The sequence below is a fragment of the Xylocopa sonorina genome, chromosome 9, assembly GCF_050948175.1.
Source record: "Xylocopa sonorina isolate GNS202 chromosome 9, iyXylSono1_principal, whole genome shotgun sequence".
In the NCBI taxonomy this organism is placed as follows: domain Eukaryota; kingdom Metazoa; phylum Arthropoda; class Insecta; order Hymenoptera; family Apidae; genus Xylocopa; species Xylocopa sonorina.
The window spans coordinates 4,874,273-4,898,264 of NC_135201.1; the positions used below are offsets into that span (position 1 = coordinate 4,874,273).

Below are 23,992 nucleotides of genomic sequence, written 5' to 3' on the forward strand. Positions count from 1 at the left end.
TCACGAGTGATCATGCGGACAGGAACAGTAATCCGCAGCCATTTGTACTGCGTGCTCTTCCGCTGGCTCGATCTTGGAGCTGGCGCTGGTCGCATCCAGCCAGGACATTGTCACGTGCCGCGCAGACTTTGGCGCGTCCTCGAACTCCTGAAGAACGAACGGATCTAGGTGAGCGTCGCCGGATTGCTGGATTAAACGGGCGTGTTTGCACGCGGATAACGGGGAAATCATATTCGATAGGCGATGGGAAGCAATTGGCGCCTACGATTAACGGAGCTGACAACTTCCAGAAGCCGGATGCTGCTCAAACTAGTTAAACTGCGCTCGACGTTTATACACGTCTATCGAAAACCCTATCGCGACGCGGCTTATGCGTATACGTTATTATAAATGCAATAAATCGGTGATCAAGTGTAGCTGATTATTACATACAATCGTCAGTAAATTTTGTAAACGTGATAAATCATTGATAATTTTTGAAATTCAGCAGCGAGTTTCTGTAATTCCCAACTCGCGACGAGGAATAATTCTTTTAAATAAAACGTTTCAGTAGAGGTATTTTATTTGCAAAAGGGTGAATTTAAAGTCGCGATATTATACACATTGATTTTAATTACGCGAAAGATGTGATGATTTTAAAAATAAATTCCGCAGCTAACTGGTTAAGTCATTATCGCAACTGACAGCTGCGACCATCCAATTTTTAGCGATACGTAAGCGACTTAATTACAGTACTGCTACTTTAAGTTCATCCTTCTGCAAATCAAATTCATCCCTCGAAAATCAAGTACTTCTACTTAAATATCTTACTTAAAAGAACACAGTTTCTAACACACTCAACCCCAAAGAGTTAACAAGACGTGCAAGAAAATTTCTGTTACATACATGAACAGCGGTAGATGGAACCTCCTTGCAGGGGTGAATCAAATACTCAGCCGATGATATCTCCTCATCCTTTAATACCTTGGCGCCAAGACTAATTATACGACAATTAAGAGAAGTCAATGTATTTTCTATAAAAGACTAATTGCACGGAAAAGACCAGCGAACGGAGGAACCACGAGGGTCCCCGACCCCTTTCTCGCGAGTGGTCCTAGAAAGACAGTCGACCTGGTCGCGTGACACGGTCGTTAAGCGAGCGTTCTTCCTCAAATCCGTCTCGAGGGGCCGCGAACCGCCTCGAGACACGGAAGAAAGCATCGTGCTCCATTTACCCGCCACGAGACCGACCTACTCCCCGGGGTTATTACGTACGAAGCTCATGTACGTCCCACGGAACGCAACCCACTTCGCCGGACTCGGCACCCACCCCTAAGTAATTAACAAACGTCCTCCCCCACCGAGTCGCGGTGGACCGCCGCTGATTGAACGACCGATCGAATTGCCCGAGAGTTCCGCGGGCAACTTTGCCTTCCGATTAAAAGGATACGTTTTCAGCAACCTCGAAACGCGCCTCCGTGTCCTCTTGGTGAAACCGCGCGCCACACCTACCGACGCGCCCTTCAGAATACTCCTGGATTGCTGAAAGATGGTTTTCAGAAACTGTTTCGTTACACTATAATCGTATAATTGATGATATTAAAATAGACCGTGATTATATCATTGATTGAGTTAAGATTCTTGAAAATATCAGTTCAAGGGAAGTAATGTTTCTCGGAATTGTTGATGTGTTTTATATGTAAATTAATATTTTCTGGGAAATTTTTAGCTACGAAATAAATATTTATCAGTAATTTGCAAAGTTAATATTTTAAGTACAATTGGTATTATATTAATTATAACACGTTCGGATAACGGAGGATAAACTTATTCCACCGCAGCTTTTTGAAGTTTTCTATTGGTATGGAAATTTTCTATTGCTGGTAGACGTTAACAATAGAAATTACTGCTAAAATAGCAATATTCTTCCAGAAAGAGCCGAGTGCAAAGGGTTAATATATATATTAATTTATTATTTAAGATTTGACAAATAATTATTGAACGACTCTCTATAATGACTAATATTTATTAGTCACACAATTAGAAAAGGATAATAATTAATATATAAGAGAAGGTATTTAGCTTGAATAAAACGTACCAATTCACTGTCCGTTAGATGTACCAGTGGTTTCGCGTCTGCCGGAAGGCCGTTCGAGGGTTTCCGCCCCTCGATCCAATTCAATGGCGTTCCACTCGCTGAGTATTCTATGTACTATAAAACAGACACGTATAGAACAATGGAAAACACGAAAGATTGAAATACGCACGTGATCATTTACGAAAGCGTAGAATTCAGCTTGTTTCTGGTCCTCTTGCTCCAAATCCTTCGTTTCATCCCCGTTGTACGATTTCTGGTCGTCGATGTCCTTACTGACGCTGCATTGCGCATCATCGACCTTTAACTTTGCCACAGAATGAATTTTTCTGGGCGAAGGTGTCTTGGACGCTTTCGAAACGCTGCTCCGTTTCGACGGAGACTTGGAGGTCTTCTTAGCCACCGCCTTCGAGGGTGAATCCTCATCAGCGGTTTGTCCGCTGCTCGATGACAAGAGAACACTGAAGTCTATCGAGTCGTTCCTCTGCGCGAAGAGTCGTCGCAATTCTTTCAAAGTAGTCGCTGTCGACCAGTCTTTGTCCTCGCGAATACAGGTCACCCTTGGGAATCTGATGCTGATACCATCCGCCGTGTGGAAACCTTGATTGGTGAACTCCGCGCCAGTGATTTCCCACACTGGTTGCTTCTGAAATTTCCAAGAAAGCTTGTAATCGAAGTTATTACATTGAAATTATTAAAAGCTGTTGAATACTAGAAAATGGCACCCTCGAGTGATCCTCAGACCAAGTAAAGACTACAGAATATTAGTAAAAAGCGCGTGTACTTTTGGATCCTTCGCGACGAAATCCGGAATCATTGGTTTGTTGGCTCGCAACCATGATGGCAGCTTGCCCGGATCCTTGCTTATCTTGACCATGTCCAGCTCGAGCTGGAGCCTCGCCAGAGTCTCGTCGTCGTGACCCGTGTGTACCTACGTCAAACAATCATCTCTCCTCGAGTACAATGCTCGCGTATATTTACTTAGCTCTGAGAAAAAGTGTGCGGCTGTTTACTTTGGTTACTGTTACCCATTTGCCTTGGTCCTCGTCGTAGCAGCCCATGAGGAATACAGACATCATGCCACCTGGGGATGCGATAACCGTATGAAACGTACGCGTCCGCGATTCGACGTTGAGCAATTGGAATTTTTTATTTTCCATCAATGGTTTAACGCTTACGATGGGGTAAATGGCTGATCGTGACATTGCTCGCGTAAAAAGCAAGCTGGAGGTCCGTAAAATATTAATTTTAAGAGGGAAAAGATTTTAGGGTTCTTACTCGAACTCTGATTGAGGAGGATACGAACGTAAACAATTGCACCTTGAAGATATTAAAGAATAAAATTACGTGTACTATGAGAAGGTTTTGCATTCCTTTTATATAATTAGTCAAACAAAATTGTTTGCAAGTAACAGTCGAGGAGCTGTTCCTTGAAGGAAATTTCAAATAAAACCCTTTAAACAGCAGAGGGTTGTTGACAAAAAAAAATTGAAAAATAGTTCAAAGTGCAAAGGGTTGATTTCAACCTGCACCCTGTGACATTCGCTTCTTTCGAACAACGTAAACGAACCTTTGTTGCCAGTGCCGTACCACGCGCCAAGCACCACGAGATCTGCGCTATCAGCCATCGCGCCATCGCACAAATAATCCTTCTTTACCTTCAGCCAGTGTCTCTTGCCAGGCTCGTATTTGCTCTGCGAACAGTCACGTATTGGCGGACTCTGGTTACTGTTGGTCGAATTAAAGTGAACAGACTTGTACGCGTTTCTCCCTCACTGCTATCGAGATACTCTGCGTACTTTGATACGTACGTGCATGTCCTTTAGAACCAACCCTTCGAGGCCCAACTTGAGCACCTTGGCGATCATTTCCGCTAAATCTTTCGCAGTCTGGAATTATTATTTTCAAATAGAACTTCTTTCTTTCTACATTATTCGATTATAGGCAGAGATAATTATTTACATAGATTTCCTGGACCTCTGAAAGCATTATTCTGTTTGGTATTTCAGTCATCCTCTCCCTTAGAATTTTTCTTCGCTCTGCCATAGTTCTATACATAACAGATGTTTTTTTTTTTTAAATTAGCATCAGAAAGTACAAACGAGCGTGAATTAACTTACTTGTGCAACAAAACCGTCCCGTTGTAGTACAAGCAATCGAAAACGAACAGACAAACGTTGGCGTCCTTAAATTCGGCTTTCTGAGCAAGAAGAAGTGTAATTAACAGTTTTGCGACGAGGAACGTAGTCCTGCGTCACTTCGAAATCATTTTTTGCAGAATACAAGCAATGTAATGAAAAGATATTTCTTTTATACGCGTTTACAATGTTTAACTTTAGAGAACGTTAAACAACAAATATGAACAACAGAACCTGTCTGTCTCAGCGACAGACTTTTGGTCAATTATAACCGTGTTCAGCTACATAAACGTTTTAGCTGGTTTCGCCTGTCGCAAGAGTATTAATTTAGTCAATAATTATATCTTTCAATGAGCATTCGAACCTTGTGAAGACCCAAACTGCCAAAAGGTAACGGCTGACCAGTTTTCGTGTCGATCATGAGGACCTCCGAGTCTAGGATTAGATCGTCGCCGTCTGGAAATGCCTCTGAAATGTAATCCTTGAAAAGATTCACCTGGAACGAGTCGACGACACGCGTGTATATTCTTCGAGTTAGGAAAAGGGGTGGAAAATGTATGCAAGCTCGTATTTACTTTGTGAGGGAGCACAGGCTTCAGGGACCTGCTGAAGTATCGAAATTCGTTCCCTTTTTTGTGCACTTGCACCCGTTCCCCGTCGTATTTCACCTCAGCCTGCATCCCATTTGGGCATTTCTGCATCGCCATCTCCACGGACTTGCATGCTTCCGCCTGTGCGATTTTTGTGAGACTGCGTTTAATATTTAGTGCCTTTCTGGCACTCGTGCCATTGTTCATACAGAAAATTGTACGCAGTGTTTGTGATAGTGTTAATGACATTGTCTTCCCTTGTTTGACGTTTCTTTGAATGACTCGTTAGTCATTCAGTAAATTTATTATGTTTCTTAGTATCGTATCATTATCGTGTATCCACATGAATGATACGCGTTGCACCGTTGCGTATCAAACTGCAGTGTACTGAATTACTAGGTAGATGATACGCAATGGTACAACATCTGTTGTCTATACTAAAATACGAGGATAATAGACTAATTTAGGCTGCAATTAGACTCCACGAGACACCAAGAAGTCGAAAGTCTAAAAAAAAGCTAAATTCACACTGCTTCTATCTCCAACTTTTCTTTCTTCTCTTCTGTCGCTATATGTGCAAATTTTACAAACTTTTCTTCGAATATGATCAGGTACGATCAGGAACTCTGTCAATTCTTGTTCTTCTATCTTTTATTTCTCTTTTCTGAGCGACGCTGCGATCCTCGAAATAGCAAATTTCTACGCAGTCTTGCATTGAGATTGGGATAACGCGTTTCGATTGGAGAGGAAGCTTACCAGCATTGGTAGAACAGGTGTCATCAGCGAAATTGTAGCTTTAATATTGGTAGAGGGTCCTGGCAGGAACGTAGTCGGTTTCTCAATTTTTGTGGAACCCTGCAGGCATCGCTCGAGGACGCTGTCCAAATCTCGCGACGTCTGGAAGGCCTCGTAGGCGTCGTCGTGCACCGCGCCTAAACTACATTCGAGCGTGGTTTCACAGATGCATACGATCGTGTATTAACACGTTCCATGCCATGTGGGGCGTACAAACGCTTTTTTTATCAGATAAATAATACCTGACTGAATTTAGTTAGGAGAAAAAAAATAATTTGAATTTGTTTTCAAAAGGAGCGAGTTTAGAGCGTAAGAGGATAAATTTAATTTTCTAAGGGCCGAACTTGGAATGCAAATCGTTGTTTCTTTTACTAAATAAGTAAATAACTTGGAAATATACAATTTAAAGTGAATCTGATATGCAAAGGGGTGGATTTGGAGTGCAAACTTTATCAATCTGTCATTCGACACTCGAACGAATTTAATTACTTAATAATTTTTCGAAAAGAGCGCGTCTTCTACTCGAAAACCACAACAGCGTTAACTCTAAAACCACCCATTGGCACCGAATCGTCTGGTTCGCGGAAGTTATTCATACGCGATCAACTCACATGTGCTTTGGGCCAGCGTTTATCCTTAGATCGTGTTTTATTAGCCGGATGATCATTTTTAAATCGTCTAAAGTGCACCTGAAAATTAATCGACAGTTCTCCCGATGAGAATGAAAAATCAGCGAAAAGAATATATGGTTTCCTACTGTTTACCTGGGAAGGATGGAACGAAAGTGTTGAATCTGCTCGTCTTCTTTGGTTAACGATGATAGCCTCTCGAGAAATTCGTCCACCTAAATTAAAAGAAGATTTTGCTACTTCGAAAATAAATCAATAATGACGAATTGTTCCGTTGTAAAATATAAAATAGGATACCTTTCCTGAGTTAAAAATCCACACTAAAATTAATTGGATACTTGTCATAGAGATTTTATCTTTTCGATTTCCTTTTCCATCAATACAATAGTAAAAAATGCAAAAAATATGCTTAATCGATACTCAACATTAGCCATAAATAATTATTAAATATTTTTATGACTCTGTGACTCGTTGAATAAAGTACGATTCGATCGTCAGAACTGTACGAATCAGAAATAAAAGTGTATTTACGTAGATCATGCATAAAATTTGAAAGAAGAAGGAAAAGCTTTATTACATAGACAGAATCTCTGAACCGATCGCGAAATCCTCTTGCTAATCCTGTTGGATCCCAGCGTCCCCCAAACGCGTCAAAATAATTCCCCTCGAACGAAACTCAGCGCGATTAATCCCACCTAGGAAAGTCAATTCTTTATTCGAATCGTTGGACGTAACACGAATAAATTCTATTTCGTGTTCATCTTTATTTATCCCTTTTTTTCTTGCTGTATCGTCGTTAACGACGCAACATCTTACTGCTGGTAGAAGAAAGGGATGAAGAGCTGGTTTGAGGAGGATTAAACGAACAAACGACCTTGCGAATCGAACTTTAATGCCCTTTCTTCTTCTTGCTTCGTTCAACCAGGCGAATGGGGGGCAGATCTTGTAACGAGCGTCATTTGTTCTTTTTTTTTACATTTTTTGCTACACTGGAAATTGTTCAGACCACGCGCGATAACTGTTTTTTCATCCCACGGGGTTTAGACGCGTCATCCAGAGGCTTACTACGATTAATGGAGGCATATTATGTTGTACACCCTCGCTTGTAGGTCTTTCGGTATTTAATCAATTTTCAAGACCTTCAGCTCTCAATGCATAAAAGAATAAAGAATAAAAGCTGAAAACCCTGACAAACATTCATCTGCAAAATTATCTCATTGCACTTCGACTTATTTTTCAATCATATTGGCAACAACCACTTAAAGTGTTTCATTTGGAATTTACTTCAAAGTATAGTCTCTCCAACTACCACTTGTAAACAATTCTGTTTACGAATTGTATTAAATATAGCTCCCAAACTTTATTATAATTTATATTCACAGAACATATATTTGTTTGTTTTTTTTATTTACCAATGTCGAGTTACTCTCGACAAAGGGGTGCAAAGGGTTGCGAATAGACTGCATCGTTAAAATCGAACCTATCGCTACATGTCTTGGCACAGAAGAGTTGCGTCGAATAATCCTCATCCTGTATAGATAGAAAGAAGTCCCACGCGAGCAGAACTTCTGATATTTGTTTTTTTTTTTTATTTATCCATGTCGCGTTACTCTCGACAAAGGGGTGCAAAGGGTTGCGAATGGACTGCATCGTTAAAATCGACTAACATGCCTTGGCACAGAAGAATTGCGTCGCATAATCCCCATCCTGCATAGAGAGAAAAAAGTCCCACGCGAGCAGAACTCCTGATATTTGTTTTTTTTTTTCTTTTATCCATGTCGAGTTACTCTCGACAAAGGGGTGCAAAGGATTGCGAATAGACTGCATCGTTAAAATCGACTAACATGCCTTGGCACAGAACAATTGCGTCGCATAATCCCCATCCTGCATAGAAAGAAAGATGTCCCACGCGAGCAGAACTTCCGACGGAATATTTCGAAACAAATATCCATCCAACGGAATATTCGGTAGCTTCGCTTACCTGGTGGATGGTGAGCACGCTGCTCGCAGCTGGTTTTAGGACCGCGCTCTTCCTGTGAAACGTTCGGATCGTTTCCGCCACGTCTCCCTTTTCGAGGTGCTCCAGCATGCTCTCCTCGTCCTGCAGCAGTATACGCGAGAACAGCTTCACCAGTTGCTTGCTTTGCAGGTTGTACACCCGTTTCACCGTCCCGGGCAGCAGCATTCTGCACCAGAGCTTTACGTCGCTCTTGAAACCGTCTGAAAGCACGAGGGGCCACAATTCAGGCAACGACAGACGCCTCAGCGTTTACGATTCCTCGAGATCGATTCAATTTTCGTCGAATTTCATTTCGAGCGTCGAGTCGCTGTCCATTATGTTGCGTTCCACGTTGGGCATAAAAAGGGACCGCGTTTCTTGTGTACCATCTGTACGGGACGGTGCGAACGAGCAATTCGAATTGAAACGAACGACGAACGATAGAATATCCGCGATCAGTCCGTTATCGTGGCGCAGTTATCGCGGCCCGTAACTTTCCATTGCGGCGCTGCATTCTGCTGCGACCGTTCTTGCTTCTTCCCTTTTTACCTATCGATGATGAATCAAATTGTAGCTTTTTTTAGAATCTTGGAGCATTTGAGTTTAGTTTGAATTTCGTTGAGGGGGAGCGGGGTGAATCAGTTCCAAGGCGAACTGTAGTTGGTCTCGATTATTTAAACGAAGAATAATTAAGTTTAGAGTTTAAATAAATATTCATTCCTGCGGTATTTTCACTAGGGACCTTTAAGACGGTTCTGATACTGTAGACGTTTTCGAATCTTTACAATGGAAGTTCTGTGAAAGAAATATTTTTAGCACGTTTGTTATGAAGGTTCTTATAAAGTTGAGTCATTGTGCGCTAAAATATACGTTTAAGATTCTCATGGTAGCATTTCGGTGTACATTAATAAAATCCAAAAAGAAACTCTCAGATTACAATTATATATAAAGAGTAGGCCGAAAGTAGAATATTTAAAAACTAATATCCACCTACAGTCACTCCAACTCTTAACAAAATCTAAGAATCCATATCGTTAACCTTCTCCTACGAATCGTTACTCGAAACCGCGCAAGTTTCGAACAACCTGCAAGGTAAATACGATCGACGAAGCAGAAGCCAAGCGAAGAGGCGATGAAAATAAAAAGAGAAAAAACCATCGGTTGAATGCGTCGCGTTTTCGCTCAAGGAGCGCTGAATAGACGCAGGCGGTTAGTTTCGTGGAAAATTCAGCGACGACCTCCTTCGCATCGGGCAGGGCTAAGCTGGCCAGCGAAAAATCGCGAACAAAGGCTGGAACAGCGAGACCGTTCGGAGCCTGTAATCGCTATCGCGGTGCTCGCCAGTTGTCGCAACGCTTACTTCCTGCAACCGGCTTATCGCTCCTCTTCCGATGACCGCCAGCTCGATCGTCGCCGCTCGGAAGTGGAGATCACGCGCAATTGACATCCAATTACACGTTTCGCTCGATGCTTATCGCGATGCATCGGCGGATCCGCGTACATCAACGAAGTTCCGCGGGGTGGAAACATTGGTCTCGTTTCGTAACACGTTCGAATCGAATTTTTTCAGCTGCGACAGAAATTAATTAGAGACCCGTCGGTGGAGACCGTGAACTCTGCCACCCCTCCGTCTTATCGCCGAAACGAGGCGGCTTGTGAAAAAAATAACGATACGATCGCTGTGTTTACGTCCCACTGGCCGAGAGAACCGATGCACCTCGCGGTGGAGGACCAATCGACCCTCATTCACCAATGGCTCACCAATCGGCTCCATTCACTAGCTCGAGAATCGCTGGGATATTGTATCGATATTTAAGGGTACCTTTCCTTTACGTTCTTGGACTATTTCTTCATACGATCGATATTATTGGTGATACATTTAACGGTTCAAGTTAGCGTTCAGCGATGTCTAATAGAAAGAGAGCTTGTGCTACCATTATTTTATCAGTATCAATGAAAAGACAAGGATATAGACTAGTCAGTTCTAACACTGAAAACTAGGGAATTCTACATTTTCTGAAATGTCATAATCTGCACTAAATTTACTTGCAACCTTTATGTGGTTTTAAGGATATCCTTTCTGTGCTACGACAAATTTTATTTGTCAATTTTAAGTATAGTATATTCGTGATTAATTAAAAGTCGATAACAAAAATCGATCGAGGCGTATCGATGCTGTGTCGTAGCACGCGACCAACTTGTTGCGCGACTCCTCAATGGCGGGAGGGTCTGGGAAACTGTTCGATGTCAAGGCGTGAGTCGCGACTATTTCAACCAAATTGACGTGGTTTAAGGGTCGAACCTCTCTGCTCGAGGTACGAGGAGAATTGGAGCGCGACGAAATCTTTTCAGACGAATCTCTGGAAAGTTCCCGTTGCGGTTCAGAATTAGTCGCGAGGGACAATCGAGAGCGACAGTTTCGAATCTGCGTCTCTCGATGTCGCGGCCGTTCGATTACTCATCGGACGATCGCGATCGGGGCCTTGAAACGCATCCTGGGATCTGCACGAGAGGGGGCGAAGGGCGCGCGCGGTGGGCTTTTAACACGCAATGGAAACGCTGGCGGGAGCGGCGGGCGAAAAAAAATTGGAGTACGCGGCTAAAACGCAATTATCCAGCCGGCTACGTTTTATCAGCTCGACTTAATTACTTATCGAACGCGACGAACAGCTGCGTTACCATCGCCTCGATGAGCCATCGTCGAGCTGGCGAGTACGCGCGTTCTGATAGAGTACGGTTGGGGACACTTTTTCGATTCTTTCGAGCCCTTTAATCGCGCGACGAGACGTGCCCGACGCAATACCAAACGTCTCTTAGATAAACGCTGCAACCGCGATGAAAAGTTGCGTAACACTTGGACGCTGGCGGAATTTTCGTTCAGTCGACTTTGACGCTTGTTTCGTTCCTCGAGCGTAATTGTCGTTTCGAATGTGGAGCGATAGTTCGATGGAAAGTAAACGAGTATAAAGTAACGCTCGAGATATGGATTTAGAAATGAACGTATCGCGTGCGGTAACGTGTTATGGTATTGAAAATCGAGAAACCGTCGAGTCATTGTGTATACCGTCATTTAAATATCGGATCAGAAAAAGAAAGCTGAGGCGGCTTTTCGATATCGCTGCCCGTGCTCTCCGATATTTTGTGAATTCGAGTCATTCAACCGAAGTAACGATTTTTTGAAACAGCGTCACTTGCGACGAAAAAAATTACGGTCATCGCGAGACGAAAGTAAAAAAGAAATCGCCCCCCAGAATTCCAGTGTCAATCGATCACGATTATTTATAAAAACTGATGTTTCCAGCATGCAAGTCGTTTCGAATATATGTAATCAAACGAGTATTTAAATTTTGTGCAAAAGTCGTGAGTTCAAGATTGAACATTACGTATTGCATAAGTAATGCCTTTATATTATTAACTATTATAAATATAATGCAATGATACGCGCGACAACCCGTTTCCTTCCTTCGTCACGTATAGAATTATAATACGACGAAGTAATCTAACTTTCGTGAGAACTGGGATGCACTTCTGTTCCGGAAGCACGATGGTTTGCCTCATAATCAAAAGAAGTTACTGTTTTATTTATATTACTATTCTATATGTTACACATTCTCATTTCGTTTATTTTAACGAACACGCTGAATCAACTATTTGTTAAACGTCTCACCAATTACGAAATAATTATACGCTTCTTATAAATATTAAGAAACTGATTTCGATAAAATGACAGAACGGTCTAAAACCCTTATCGTATCGTCGTCCCTTTGTATTGCACTGTGGTTGTACGTTTGCATAAGCCTAAATGAGAGGGAGAGATCGCTCTAAAGCAATTCGGTCTTTATGAAAGAAAAATCGTCGAACCAAACATACAATTAAATACCATTACATGTAGAATATCTACTTAATCACAAATTAGTCCATGTATATGTATACTTTTGTAATTTCTAAGAAGAAACCAGTCACCGCGAGTATATTGAACTGCGTGAAATTTGCTGTTGCAATTGTATTTATACTTTCTCGGACTTTGTAAGGCAATTATAATGTTTCGTTACTTGATTAGAGTAAATAAAATGCTATCTTTTACAGTTGTAGCGGCAACATTTTACGCGCTCGATAAATAATTTGTAAAACATTTACAACTATCTTGTACAAAACATTTCATAATGATTGTTTACACTTCGCAAATTTTGATTCCTATGCAGCATTTGAAATTTAAAAGGTATACACACATATATACTTCTGTGACTAATATCGAGGCTTTAAAAGAACAGCAGGAAATTTAAAGAGATGTGCCATCGAAACCGATATAAAACACCTCGAGGCGTTCTACCACGGGATACTAATTTACCCTGTCCTACTTCACCGAGTAACAAGTTACAAGATACGCAAACGCGTCGTTCCATAAAGCTAGAGCTGTGTTCCTCGAAAATTGCGCAGCTGGATTACGCAACGCGGAAAAGAGAATTTCGATTCCCCGTGACTGTGATGATAACCACCGAAAGACACGAAACTTCCAGGAATTTTCATCTGCCGAAAGATGACGAAACCGTTGGAGCTCGCGCGCTTTAATAATATTCTCGCGCGCATGACTCGTTGTTTTCGTTGGAAACAAATGCTAGTAAATCGTGGAGAACCGCGCACAGAGTCGGCGATAAACCGTTCCGCGGCTCGTTCGAACGTCTCGCCGTGCTGAACGTTCTCATCTTCGAAAAACCAACGAGATCGTTTACGAGGAAACAAGTCGAGGGAGGCCTCCTTGACCAGTTCAGTTCATTCATGTTCGTTCTCGTTGCAGTCGACAGCGTCGCGCGGGCCACGATTTTTGGGGCTGCTCTGGCTGACAGCAGCGGCGCTTGTGTCGCAAGCGATCGCGAAGCGCACCGCTTAACGCTGCACGATAACTCCTAGAAGAGACGAGTTGACCTCTCGCACGCGCGTCCCACCGAAAAGCGCGAAGAACTGCCACGAAGCGAGAGGGGAGGGGATCGATTCGAGATAGCGCTGAAATCACGTTTGGTCGATGAAGAAAGAAAAGAAAAAAACAGCGAAGAGAAGCAACAACGACTCGAGAACGAACAGCCAATTGAATTTCTTTTTGCTCTCTTTACGAGGCAGTCTCGCGACTTCTCGTTTCGCCTGGCGTCGGACAAACAAGATCGCGGCCACAGACGGCGCTAGCTGTCCCGCGGCCGGTTAGAGATGAACGAACGAGCGCGGTCGCGCGCCGCAAAAGCGGAGGTGACTTCATGCATACGTAGATTAAAATGAATAGCGTGAATGGTAATTAATGATCGACCGGGCGAAGGAAACGCGGGAACGATAGAGAGAGGTCACCGTCGCTCGATACCATTGGGCGCGTACAAAGTGTAGTTTCCGCGGACGAACGATAACGCGGCTGCTCCTCCGCTTCAATGAGATTTCCTACGGTCCACGAAGTAAGGGGAGGGGTGGAGAGTTTTATTTGTCCCCGGATGAACGAGATCTCCGCGTCCCTGCAACTCCTCGCTGTTAATGGAATAAGAGAACGCAAGGAGACGTTCGAACGCAATTTACCTTTCGAACATCGCGTATCCGAACGAATTGACCGTACCCAGTCGAGATATGTACGTTGGATATTGTCCAACGTAAATTTTTGCCCGCCTCTGTTCGCCACTTCGTACGTCAGATCCAACGGAACGGTTTGCTCTCTTTGTTCTCCATTCTTGTACCGTTGACGGCATCTAATCTTCCGCCATCGGCAGTATTATTTTTGTACATATCTTTCCTTATATAGAAGGGATTATCGCGCAGCGCGCCACGATACCACCGCCATTATCGCGTAGGTCATCGAGGAACGACTAGGCGAAATTTGGAGCCAGTTTCGTGCAGAAATTGAACCGAGATCAGAAATCGTTTGATCGATAGTATGGTGTATATCTATTCTGATTATACTGGAGTATCTCTGTACAAATGTTTGCGCGTTTTTCTGGAGAAAATTATCTTTCTCTTATTCGAAATGATGCTTTATTTCTTTTTAATGTGGCGACAGTGAGCCAAATTCCATTTCTGTTTCTTTTATTCTCAATGAAAGACTGCATTAATGCAAAGCACTGAGTAAAATTTTCAAATCTGTACATGGGACTCGATGAAAAAATATTATAATTAATTTTGCAGATATCAGTAAGCGAACTTAAATTGATATTGAAATGAAAATTGAAATTCGACGCGCGCACAACAATTTCTGCAGATACCAGCGAGCGAATCTGAATTGATATCAATGGGGGCAGATAACGATTTACCCAATAAAATATGAAATTCAATATACAAATAAGTTTTTTTTCCGCCAGATATCAGTAAGTGTAAAACTGGACCGATATTACCTCACGCGTGTGATTCGCTCAATAAAAAAGAGAAATTCGATAGAGACGCAATCTTTTTCTGTAGATACGCCAATAAGTGAAGTTAAATTGATAGATTGTAATTTATCCGAGACAAATTTCGTCTCTCTTCCCGCGATTTCGTCACGCGCGAGTACGAAACGTTAATTATTTCGCGGGCTGATTAACACGAGTTAGAAAAATATAGAAATTTGAGAAAGTGTTCGAGGAAGCCCGTCGAAGACGTTGAATTTAATTGGAATCGACGTATCTGGTTAATGAGAATGAAGCTGTTGTCACTCGGAGCACATGGACAGAATTATTTAATGAAATACGCTGAAGTGTTGAAATATCTTGAGATAATAGTTCTATCGGACTATTTTCAATGAACGCGCAATGAAAACATACGCGATGATAATTACAACGGAACGTATAAACAGAGAGCAGCGCGAGCGTAACTCGATTTTCTTTTTAAAATTCGTGGCTCGCGCGAAAATCCTTAACAGCGAGAAATCCATTACATAACGATAACTTAGTACAGCTGAGCCTCGTTTATCTATGCTAATCGGTCTCGCACGAATAATGAAATATTCGCAATAATCGAACGGCTCTCGTTTCAGATAAAACCAGCGATCGTTTATTTTGAAACACTTTATGGACAGCGATACGAGACGCAAGACCTGAAACGTTTTTTTCTTCGGTTGGTCAGTGCTCCAACAATCAAAGTCTTACTGCGACCTATCTTAATTATAAATTTTGTAATTCCAATTAACAATGTTCATCATCCATATTTCAAAATTCCCAACGATTCATTTATATTGTTACTTCATACGTACACGGTACGTCTTTGCCACCCCCTGGTCCATACACTATTTTATTAACTCTTTGGGGCACACGATTTTAATTGTTTATTTACTGATTTTCTTCAAGTTTCTTTTAAAAGTACTGACTTTTTTAAATACTTAATTTAGATGCAAGTAAACACCTTGTAGCGCAATTTTTGTTGTAAGTCATCGCAAAAGTCATTAATTACATAAAAATGGACTTCGATGTTCCAATGAGTCTCAAAACGTTTAAATTAATACAGTATCATGATAAGCACTTATAAGTTCCGTCAGTAAGTAAACAGTTAAATAAAATAGGAACCTATCAAACCAAAATTATGACATTTTAATATATCCTTTGTTGTTAATATATCCTACATTGTTTAATGTATCCTAATGTTTTAAATAAAAGTAATCGAAATACATTATTTTTCCAAAATAAAGTGGCAATCTGCAGATAGTACAGCACCGAAAAGTGCTAGTTTCTTTTTTCTTCGTGCTGCAGAACGCGTATAGTCCTCGAGTAGCACGTATCCTTTATCTCGTGAAACTAAGTATTAAACTGTCCAACTGCAAGTAACTTCAACTTCTCGAGATGGGTCCAAATATACCCCACCACAAGATAAGGCAATGATTAACCTATTTAATTTCAAACAGTTAACCAATAAACTACATTCGACGTCTATAACACATCAATCCAAAGCTTGAAACAAAGCAAAAACGTAATTCTTCCTCATTTCGCCTTGCTCTCCTCGCAGACTTTCTAACATCATCATCTACCCTGCGTTCGACGCGTATACTCGTCACAGAAGGAAAATTCTCGCTGCAACGCATGGAGAACGGTGAACGCGTTGACCGCGTTCGAAGCGGGAATCCTGACGGCAGTTTCGTCAGTGTTCCCCTCGTTGGGAGTCGGCGGATCGCGGCGCGTACGGCGATTTAACCGTGGGATATTCTAGGAATGCGTTCCAATTTTCAGCGGGCCGTCGAGACCTTTTCCTGTTCCGAGAAAAGGCAAGACGCACGCGGATAATGGAGGCGGCACGTGCCACGTAGTCTCGTCGTAGCCGGCGGCCCGCCGGTGTTCCTCATCATCGGAAATAGAGCGGACCACGCGATTCCACCCGATTTCTGCAACGCGCGCCACAATGCCTGCCTTCTTTCGCTAAAAACCGCCGTGGCATCCATTCTCCCGCGACGTTTCGTCTGAACGCTGACTTGGATCCGATCCGGGGACGCGGTTCTGTTTACGCGACCGATCGGCTTCGACGGATTCCGTTGCGGATGGTAATTCACTGAATTAGATCCGCGTTTCGCCTATCGGAATGCGCGAGCGTCATCGTTCAATAACAAGGAAAACTGCGTGACACAGAAACGCGGCGATGGTTACTGGTCCTGATCGTTCGTATGCCTGCTACTTGTTGCAGTGCGAGTTATCGACGTTCTCGGGTCCATCTCAAATGGAAACGTGTAATAAAGGCATTATGTATTTGGGAAAGTATCGAGGGAGAACGAATTTTTATGATAGAATTTTAGTGTCTCCTAGATTTCTATGCTTCAAAATTGAAGTTTATGAAATACCTCCATCGCTCGACGATACACGTTAAATGACTTTGCGTATTAGTAACACGCAGAAGATAGCTGTACAATTTCATCTTTCTACCCTTGAAATTTACATTTCTTAGATTTTTTTTGCAATACACGATAAATCAAAAGTTTGTATATATCTTACATCTTTATAATCTACACCTGCAACGTTTCTGTTGTCAAACTTAAGAACAGATACAAACAATGATCTCTGCTTAGATAAAAGAGACCCTAATAAATAATTAAATGAACCACTAATATCAGTGCAATTGCGCACACTGATACTATAATTTTAAAAAAACTTAATAAAATGTACAAAGCATACATTGCCAGGATATGCAATGACATGTAACATCGAACTTACGTTGCGGAGGGTTAAAAACGTTTCCAACCCGCAGCTCTTCGCACCTGAAACTCACACCTGATCGCAATGCTCGTCCTGAACGGTCGTTAAACTCTACGTGCCCTCGAAGTTAGCTAAAAATCTGTGTACTCGGTTATCGGAGGATGTAATCGATGTAATAATGTGAGGCGACGGTTTGACGAGGCGTATCGTGTAGCAGCGATCTCGAGGGTGCGGGGTCAATCGTTTCGCCGGCGTCAAGTTTGGCGCAAGCCCGCCGTTGCGTAACCGGCGGTGTCGTTTGTTTTTCTCGAAAACTAGCTACGATTGTTTCGCGGCAATCGACCCGTCGATTCTCCTCGATTTCCGTTTCTCCAACGCATCGTGCGTGCTCCACGAGCGAAACGAAATTTCTCTTACCTCTCGAGCGGGACTTTGACGCGACGTGAACTTAAAACTTACAGATCGCGCGCGATCAAATCGTCACGAATCTCTCTCGATCGTTGCTACTTTGAGGTTAGAGGTTAAAATCTCTAACGAACTTTCTCGTTTCTTAACACAGTCGTTAATTTTCGCGAACTTTCGATGTACGAATCGGGGCACTTCAATTGCAATAATTATTTTTCTGATCAAATTGAAATTTTCTTGCGCACACGTGCTACGAAACGAGAGTATTCTCGTTTCGAAAAAGTGATCTCGTTCTTTAAATGAAAATTAGTAAACGTAGGGGCGACGAGACATGTAAACACCCTTGCACGACCGTCCGCGCATTGTACTCGATCCGAACTCGACGCCGATAAGGAGGAGGCTGTTACATCCATTGAAACGTGGTATTATCTTACTAGATCGGAGAGCTCAGCTCGACGAGCGTAGCGGCGTTGCGAAACGATTCGCGAGCCGTGTCGGTCTCCATTGACCCTCGAAATCAAACGCGATAGCGATTTTATCGATGAACATTGATTGCCCGGGAGCCAATCAGCCGCTCCTCCGTTAATACCCGACGTTAACCAACGGTCGGCCGCTTAATTTGGACGACGGTTTCGGCGCGATAATTCCCTCGCGGGTAGGAAGAGAGAGGGCGAGAAAAAAAAAGGCGAGAGGTCATGGGGGATCGCTTATCGTCTACGTCACTGTACGCAACCGATAGAACGGACAGATACGCGATTAAATCGCCGCGAATTTTTTTTTCTAACGATCTTCTTAAACGATCGAAGGGACAATTGCAAGAAGGAGGCAAAAAAAAAAAAAAATGGAGAAAAAGGGAGAAGAACAGCGTCGATCGACGCGTCGCCACGGGTCGAGAGGGGAATAAACGAGAGAGGAGCCGCGAAACGAGGGAAAAGAGCGGGAATGGAAGGTCGCGAATTAAAAGAGGGAGGAGGCGAGAAGTAGCGCGCGATAAGGAGAGAATGTGTCCGACGAAGGGAGGTGGAGGAGGCGTGTGAAGAAAAGGGGGAAAGAATGGGTGAGCGTCTGGAGCCAAGCTGGCTGCACGAGAAGGGGCTCGACATCGCGTTTACAAATCGAGCTTGATTAGGTGGGGACAGCTAAGCTTATAAGACACGACAGCACGGTCCTCGGGACCAATAGTCGCAAAACGGTGAATGTGTCGTGTGTACCGAAAGCACTTTCTCTAGCAGAGGCTTCGTAGGGAGAGCATCTCGCGAGAGCAGCCGATTAGCCGGACGAGACTCGTACAGTGGCTTCGATACGAAATCACCCTCGAATTTGACGAGAGATACCCTCTGCTCTGACAGAGAAGAACGAGTGATTGGGATCTGTATCTGCTGGCGTATCAGTGATTACGTTCGGTGGTTGGGACGCGTGAACGACAGCGACGATACCAAACGACAGGGCGAAGAGACACGCTGAGGAATAATCGTCGAAGGTACCTCGCTTCGTGGACAGCTTACCCGAGTTCCGAGTGGAGGCACACAGTATCACCAGCGTGAGGAGTTTCGATCACAGTGAGTATGCTTATGTCTGTCGAGGCGGTTCGATTTGTTGGCAGGTGCGAAAACGGGCTCGTGGCTCGTCGATCGGGCAAGACTGCTCTCGAAGCGGAAAGTTTCACGCCGATAGACGGCGGTGAGCACTGGGTCAAGTGTATGACGCGGGGAAGAAATCAACGAAGCGCAATTCGTGTCGTGTCAGATGTTAACTCGCCGCGGTTTCTGCAAAAACAATTTCGCCGCGGTCAATTTGAGCTTGACCGGGAATCGAAGGGAGGAGCAGTCGCCATCGATGCGTGGCTCGCGATTTTATTTCTAGGGATGTCTAGGGATGTCGCGAGAGAATGTACGCGTGCACCTGGTGGCCATCTTGGTGGGTGAAGGGATCGAGCGTTCGCGAGGGTCGCGCGACGACGAGCTACGAGGAAAAGAGAAAAATCGGAGAACATCGACTCGCCAGTCCGCGTGGTGGAAGTGATTCGGTGGGTCAGATAACCCCCTGTAAAAATCTTCCACTTGCGGGCACAGCGGTGGGATTCTGCACCGTCGATTGATTAATGGTCTCCTTGTATCCGATTCCGGTATCGTATTTGTTCGAGCTTGACGAAAAAACACGCACAGAGAGAGAGAGAAAGAGAGCGTCGACGAAAAAAGGCGGATAAGTTTAACCCTGCTGGCGATCTTCGTACGAGGGACATTTTCAACCTGAATTGAGTTCTCATTTTTTTTAAAGAATCCTCCCCTAGTTTCGAGATAAAAATTGCTGTTGAAGGACCAATTTATATTTGTACATATCGATATTGAAAATTATTGAAAAAAGAAATGTAGATTTGGAGGATAGCATAGTGGAGTTGGTATGTTGGAGGGATCGTAGAGCTGCTAATTTGAAAAGTGAACGTGGAGGCTCGTTAACAATCGCGGGACCAATTCTGCTACCAGCGAATGAGTAGACTCCTCGTGTGAAGGTCACCAAAACATCGATAATCTCTGAGCTGTATCTCGGCCAACGATGCGTACAGATGAACTCGATTAAATCACGGCTACTCGCTACGTAGTACAAATTGTTTGTTTTCATTCGCGTAGCGTCGACACGAAATTTAGATCGACGATTTCCCGTGAACGCCTAGACACGGGGCACGCGTGAACCGTTCCTCAGCTGTGGCAGTCGGCGAACTGCGCGGCCATGGGAACCTTCGCCCCTCGAGGACGTTACGAAATTTCGCTTCAACGCGACGTGTGCACGGATTTGTCTTTTAAGGCTTCATATTTCACTGGTCACTATTTTAATCTCGTTCGTTTAGCATTTTTCAATACCTTTTGCTCAGTACTTTAAATACGAAGGGTTGGTATCCTTTGCGACACGACGTATACACGGCTTTGTCTTTAAACGCTTCGTATTTTACTGGTCACCGTTTTAATTCCTTTCAATCAGTATTTTTCAATAGCTTTTGCTCAATACTTTAAACATAAAGGGTTGGTATCCTTTGAAAACATGTGAAGCCCCCACTGGCAATTATTTTTCAACTTGCAATGAGTCTCTTGAATCTTTAGGAGATTTGTTAAACGTTTTTTTAAGCAGCTTAACGATACTTGATTGGTTGGGGTTAAATGGGGAATTTAGTTTGGATCACTTTTTCCAAACTTTAATTACAGATGTAAAAACAAAGGTAGATACCATTGTACAGAAGTCTTTGGATTTTTGCTACGATTTGATTATAACTTCTGTATTTTTATTACATCATCATATTTCTCCTTGTAATTAACATCAATGATATTGAGGTACACAAGATTTAGAAGATATATGATAATCATGCACTCCAAACACTTATACACGATAAAAATAATAATAAACATATATATACATACCTTTTTGATCCAGACAAAAAAATATATCACTTAAATGTTTAAAAATGAACAAGTAATAAAAAAACCCTTGAAACTGTTTCGAACGGAAGAAAAAACAAAGGTGTACTTGGCGCTAGAATTAAATGCCTTGAGAACGCGAAAGAGTCCATGCAGGGAACGCGTAGAATGTAATTAAAAAGGAGAGATGAAGTTAATGCGGCGCGACTCGGAGAGAAGGATTTAGAACTCACCGCCCTGCGACCCCTTGGTAAACATCCTTCTAACGATCGCCGTTTTGTCGGTGTAGGCGTCGACTTTAGCCACTTCGCAGCAGAGCCGGTGGAATTCCTCGAACGCGTCGTCCCTCGACGGTACCCGCGGCTTCTCCGGACTCCTCGAATCCGAGGCGCTCGACGACACGTCGTCGTTAGAGGACATCGAGTCGTTCTTCTTCGAATCCCTCTTCACCTCCGACGAGGTGTCTCTGGCTTCCTTCTTCTTCGACTTTTTGCTGGCTGGCAAATCGGCATCCTTTTTAGGAGCGAGTTTCCGTTTCTTCGAGGTGTTTGGGTCATTTGTACCCGCCTTTGCTTTGAACGGAGCTGGAACGAGAAAAGGATTGTTCTTTTTCCTGGCTTTTCGATTATTTCTTTAACTATTAACCCTTTAACTGGGATTCTACTGTGCCTCGTCGCTGGCTGCTACGTAATTATAGAAAAGACTTAAATGTCAAAATAAAATATAGTATTCAAGACGTGAATAAATGCAAAGTGAACGTTCTAAGTAGACAATCGCACTGTTCATTTGTTGATCGAGTCTAATAAGTAGTGCTGTATGAAAATTGTATCATAATAATATCTCGCCACAGAAGAATCATTAAAATCTTGGCACACTGTTTTTACAATAAAATATAGAGGGTCCATCGTAGGTAAAATATATTTCATACGCGATGAAATCTGCAATGCTACATGTGAAACACGCGAGATCTAATCCAATTTTCAGACTCCGTTTACTCGATCGCGTCCTGAAAATCTCGTCGAGAAATTCTCGAGTAGCGCAAGGCTTTTCTTAAATCATCTCGCGATTAGAGAACCAAGAGAAGACTGATCGATCATTAGTTGGAGATTAGACGTAGGCGAAGTCGATGTTTCGAAGTCTGTCTGTTCGAGCAGGTAGAAGCAGAGATTAATAAAAGATATTAGTCGACAATCGTACTTAACACGTTCCATGCCATGTGTACAATTTATTTAATGCGTTATTTATTACGTTCCATTATTTATAAAATATATATTTTATGACAAATGTAATTCTGTAAAATATAGTTCAACCAAAAAAATGATGCATTATACAAAATGCAGTATAGAACACTCTAAACAAGAGAACTACTTATGTATTGATGATGTAATGAAATATTGTGCGATAATATATCAACCTTTAGTCAAAATATCAAATGGCCTGAACGACAAGTCAGGCAAAAATGGCTTGGCATGGAACGGTTTCTAGTCTATGCTCGAACGAATCGTGTTCTACTCTCTTCAAAAACTCCTGCATCTTCAATTTTACATCGTCTATAAATACGAAGACTGACGTATCATAAATGCTTGGTCTTTACGAAGACGAAGAAGATTTTCGAAGAAACCAGAGCGCATCAAAGTCGATCCATAGCAGGGTTAATAATAATCGTGGTGACGAGGAGCCAGTTTAACGGAACGTAAATCATCGTCCGAGCGATCGTTCTAATAGGCGATAAGATGATTTATGGGATACAATTTGTACATCCCCGATTGAATTGGACGGCAATTAAAACGCTCGCCTCAGCCGCGACGCGATAAGCGGCAGAGATGGACGTGGCCTTTCCACGCGATGGAAATTACTCGAATTTCTTTATTCGTCCGCGTATCGCCGTTACGTTACCAACACGCGTGCATACCTTCCAATAAAGTCCAAAAAAGACTGTCCAAACCAGGGAGAACTCATGCGCTTTCGCGAACACTCATAAATGTCCTTATGGAATGGACAGGCGATCGTTCACCAGCGTGGAGATCGCCAATAAAATATACCAATTGGATCTGGTTTTCAATCTTGGACAAAAAAAAATAATAAATCTTACATGAATTTTCGAATTCCTCGATTTTCTGAAGAACGACCGTTTTGTCCTCCGCGCAAAGATCCTCCCAGCCGCTGATGTCCTCCTCAGGGTCGTCTATCCTCTTGGTGGTGGCTCGTTGTTTGGCGAACACCTCAAACAGACAGCTCAGGTGGTGCCAGGCCTTCATTTTCCCCTCGGAGAACGGGTTCGCCATTAGCTTCGCGATCCTCACCGTGTCCTTCTCGATGGGGCACTTGCACTTCTTGCATTTCGCGCGGCCGGTTTTCGCCCGCTCCACCGCGAACGGCTTCTCCTCGTCCGACATCGCGTCCTGCACAGTACACGCGATTGTGGTCTGAGATTCTGAGGCAATCGATGTTTAACTTTTTCATTTTGGGGGGAAAAAGTAAACCAAAGTGGTGGTGGATAAGTTGGTTTGGTTCGAAAGGAGTTGAAGTTGGGGGTTGGTCGAAACTAAACGTTTTGTTAAAAGGTTCTGCAGTTGAAGTCGTAGATCTTCGTGCAGAATTTTTTAAGAAACTCGAAGGAGGATAAATGCATATTTTTTTGTATAGAATTTCAATTTACTTTATCATATCTTCTTATGAATAAGGATTTAATGAGAATTGAGTACATAATTTTGGAGGAATCTTCCAGTTCTGGTGAACTATGGAGGGTTTGCACAAAGTCTCCTGAATAAATGGAAAATATTATTTATATTATATTATATTATTTCATAATTAATCATAGAATGAACTTTATACAATGGTA

At 42.8% G+C, this 23,992-nt stretch overlaps 2 protein-coding genes across 2 annotated transcripts in view; one reads left to right on the plus strand and one right to left on the minus strand.

Moving 5' to 3' along the window:
- Dnalig3 (DNA ligase 3) lies at positions 1-23,564 on the minus strand. Its single transcript, XM_076901132.1, has 18 exons — positions 23,243-23,564; positions 21,384-21,734; positions 8,208-8,446; positions 6,362-6,441; positions 6,209-6,286; positions 5,559-5,739; positions 4,788-4,943; positions 4,577-4,708; positions 4,195-4,274; positions 4,037-4,124; positions 3,886-3,963; positions 3,645-3,768; positions 3,088-3,158; positions 2,859-3,005; positions 2,247-2,720; positions 2,078-2,191; positions 1,411-1,521; positions 1-147 (listed from the first exon to the last, which is right to left on the minus strand). Exons 1-18 carry the CDS (start codon positions 23,544-23,546, stop codon positions 1-3), a joined length of 2,955 nt encoding a protein of 984 aa, XP_076757247.1. The 5' UTR covers positions 23,547-23,564.
- The window catches only part of LOC143426942 (uncharacterized), an 18,202-nt gene continuing 12,862 nt past the window's right edge, over positions 18,653-23,992 (plus strand). Inside the window, exon 1 of the mRNA XM_076900694.1 lies at positions 18,653-19,302. The gene's annotated coding sequence lies outside the window, so the exon portion shown is untranslated. The remainder of the gene's footprint in view (positions 19,303-23,992) is intronic.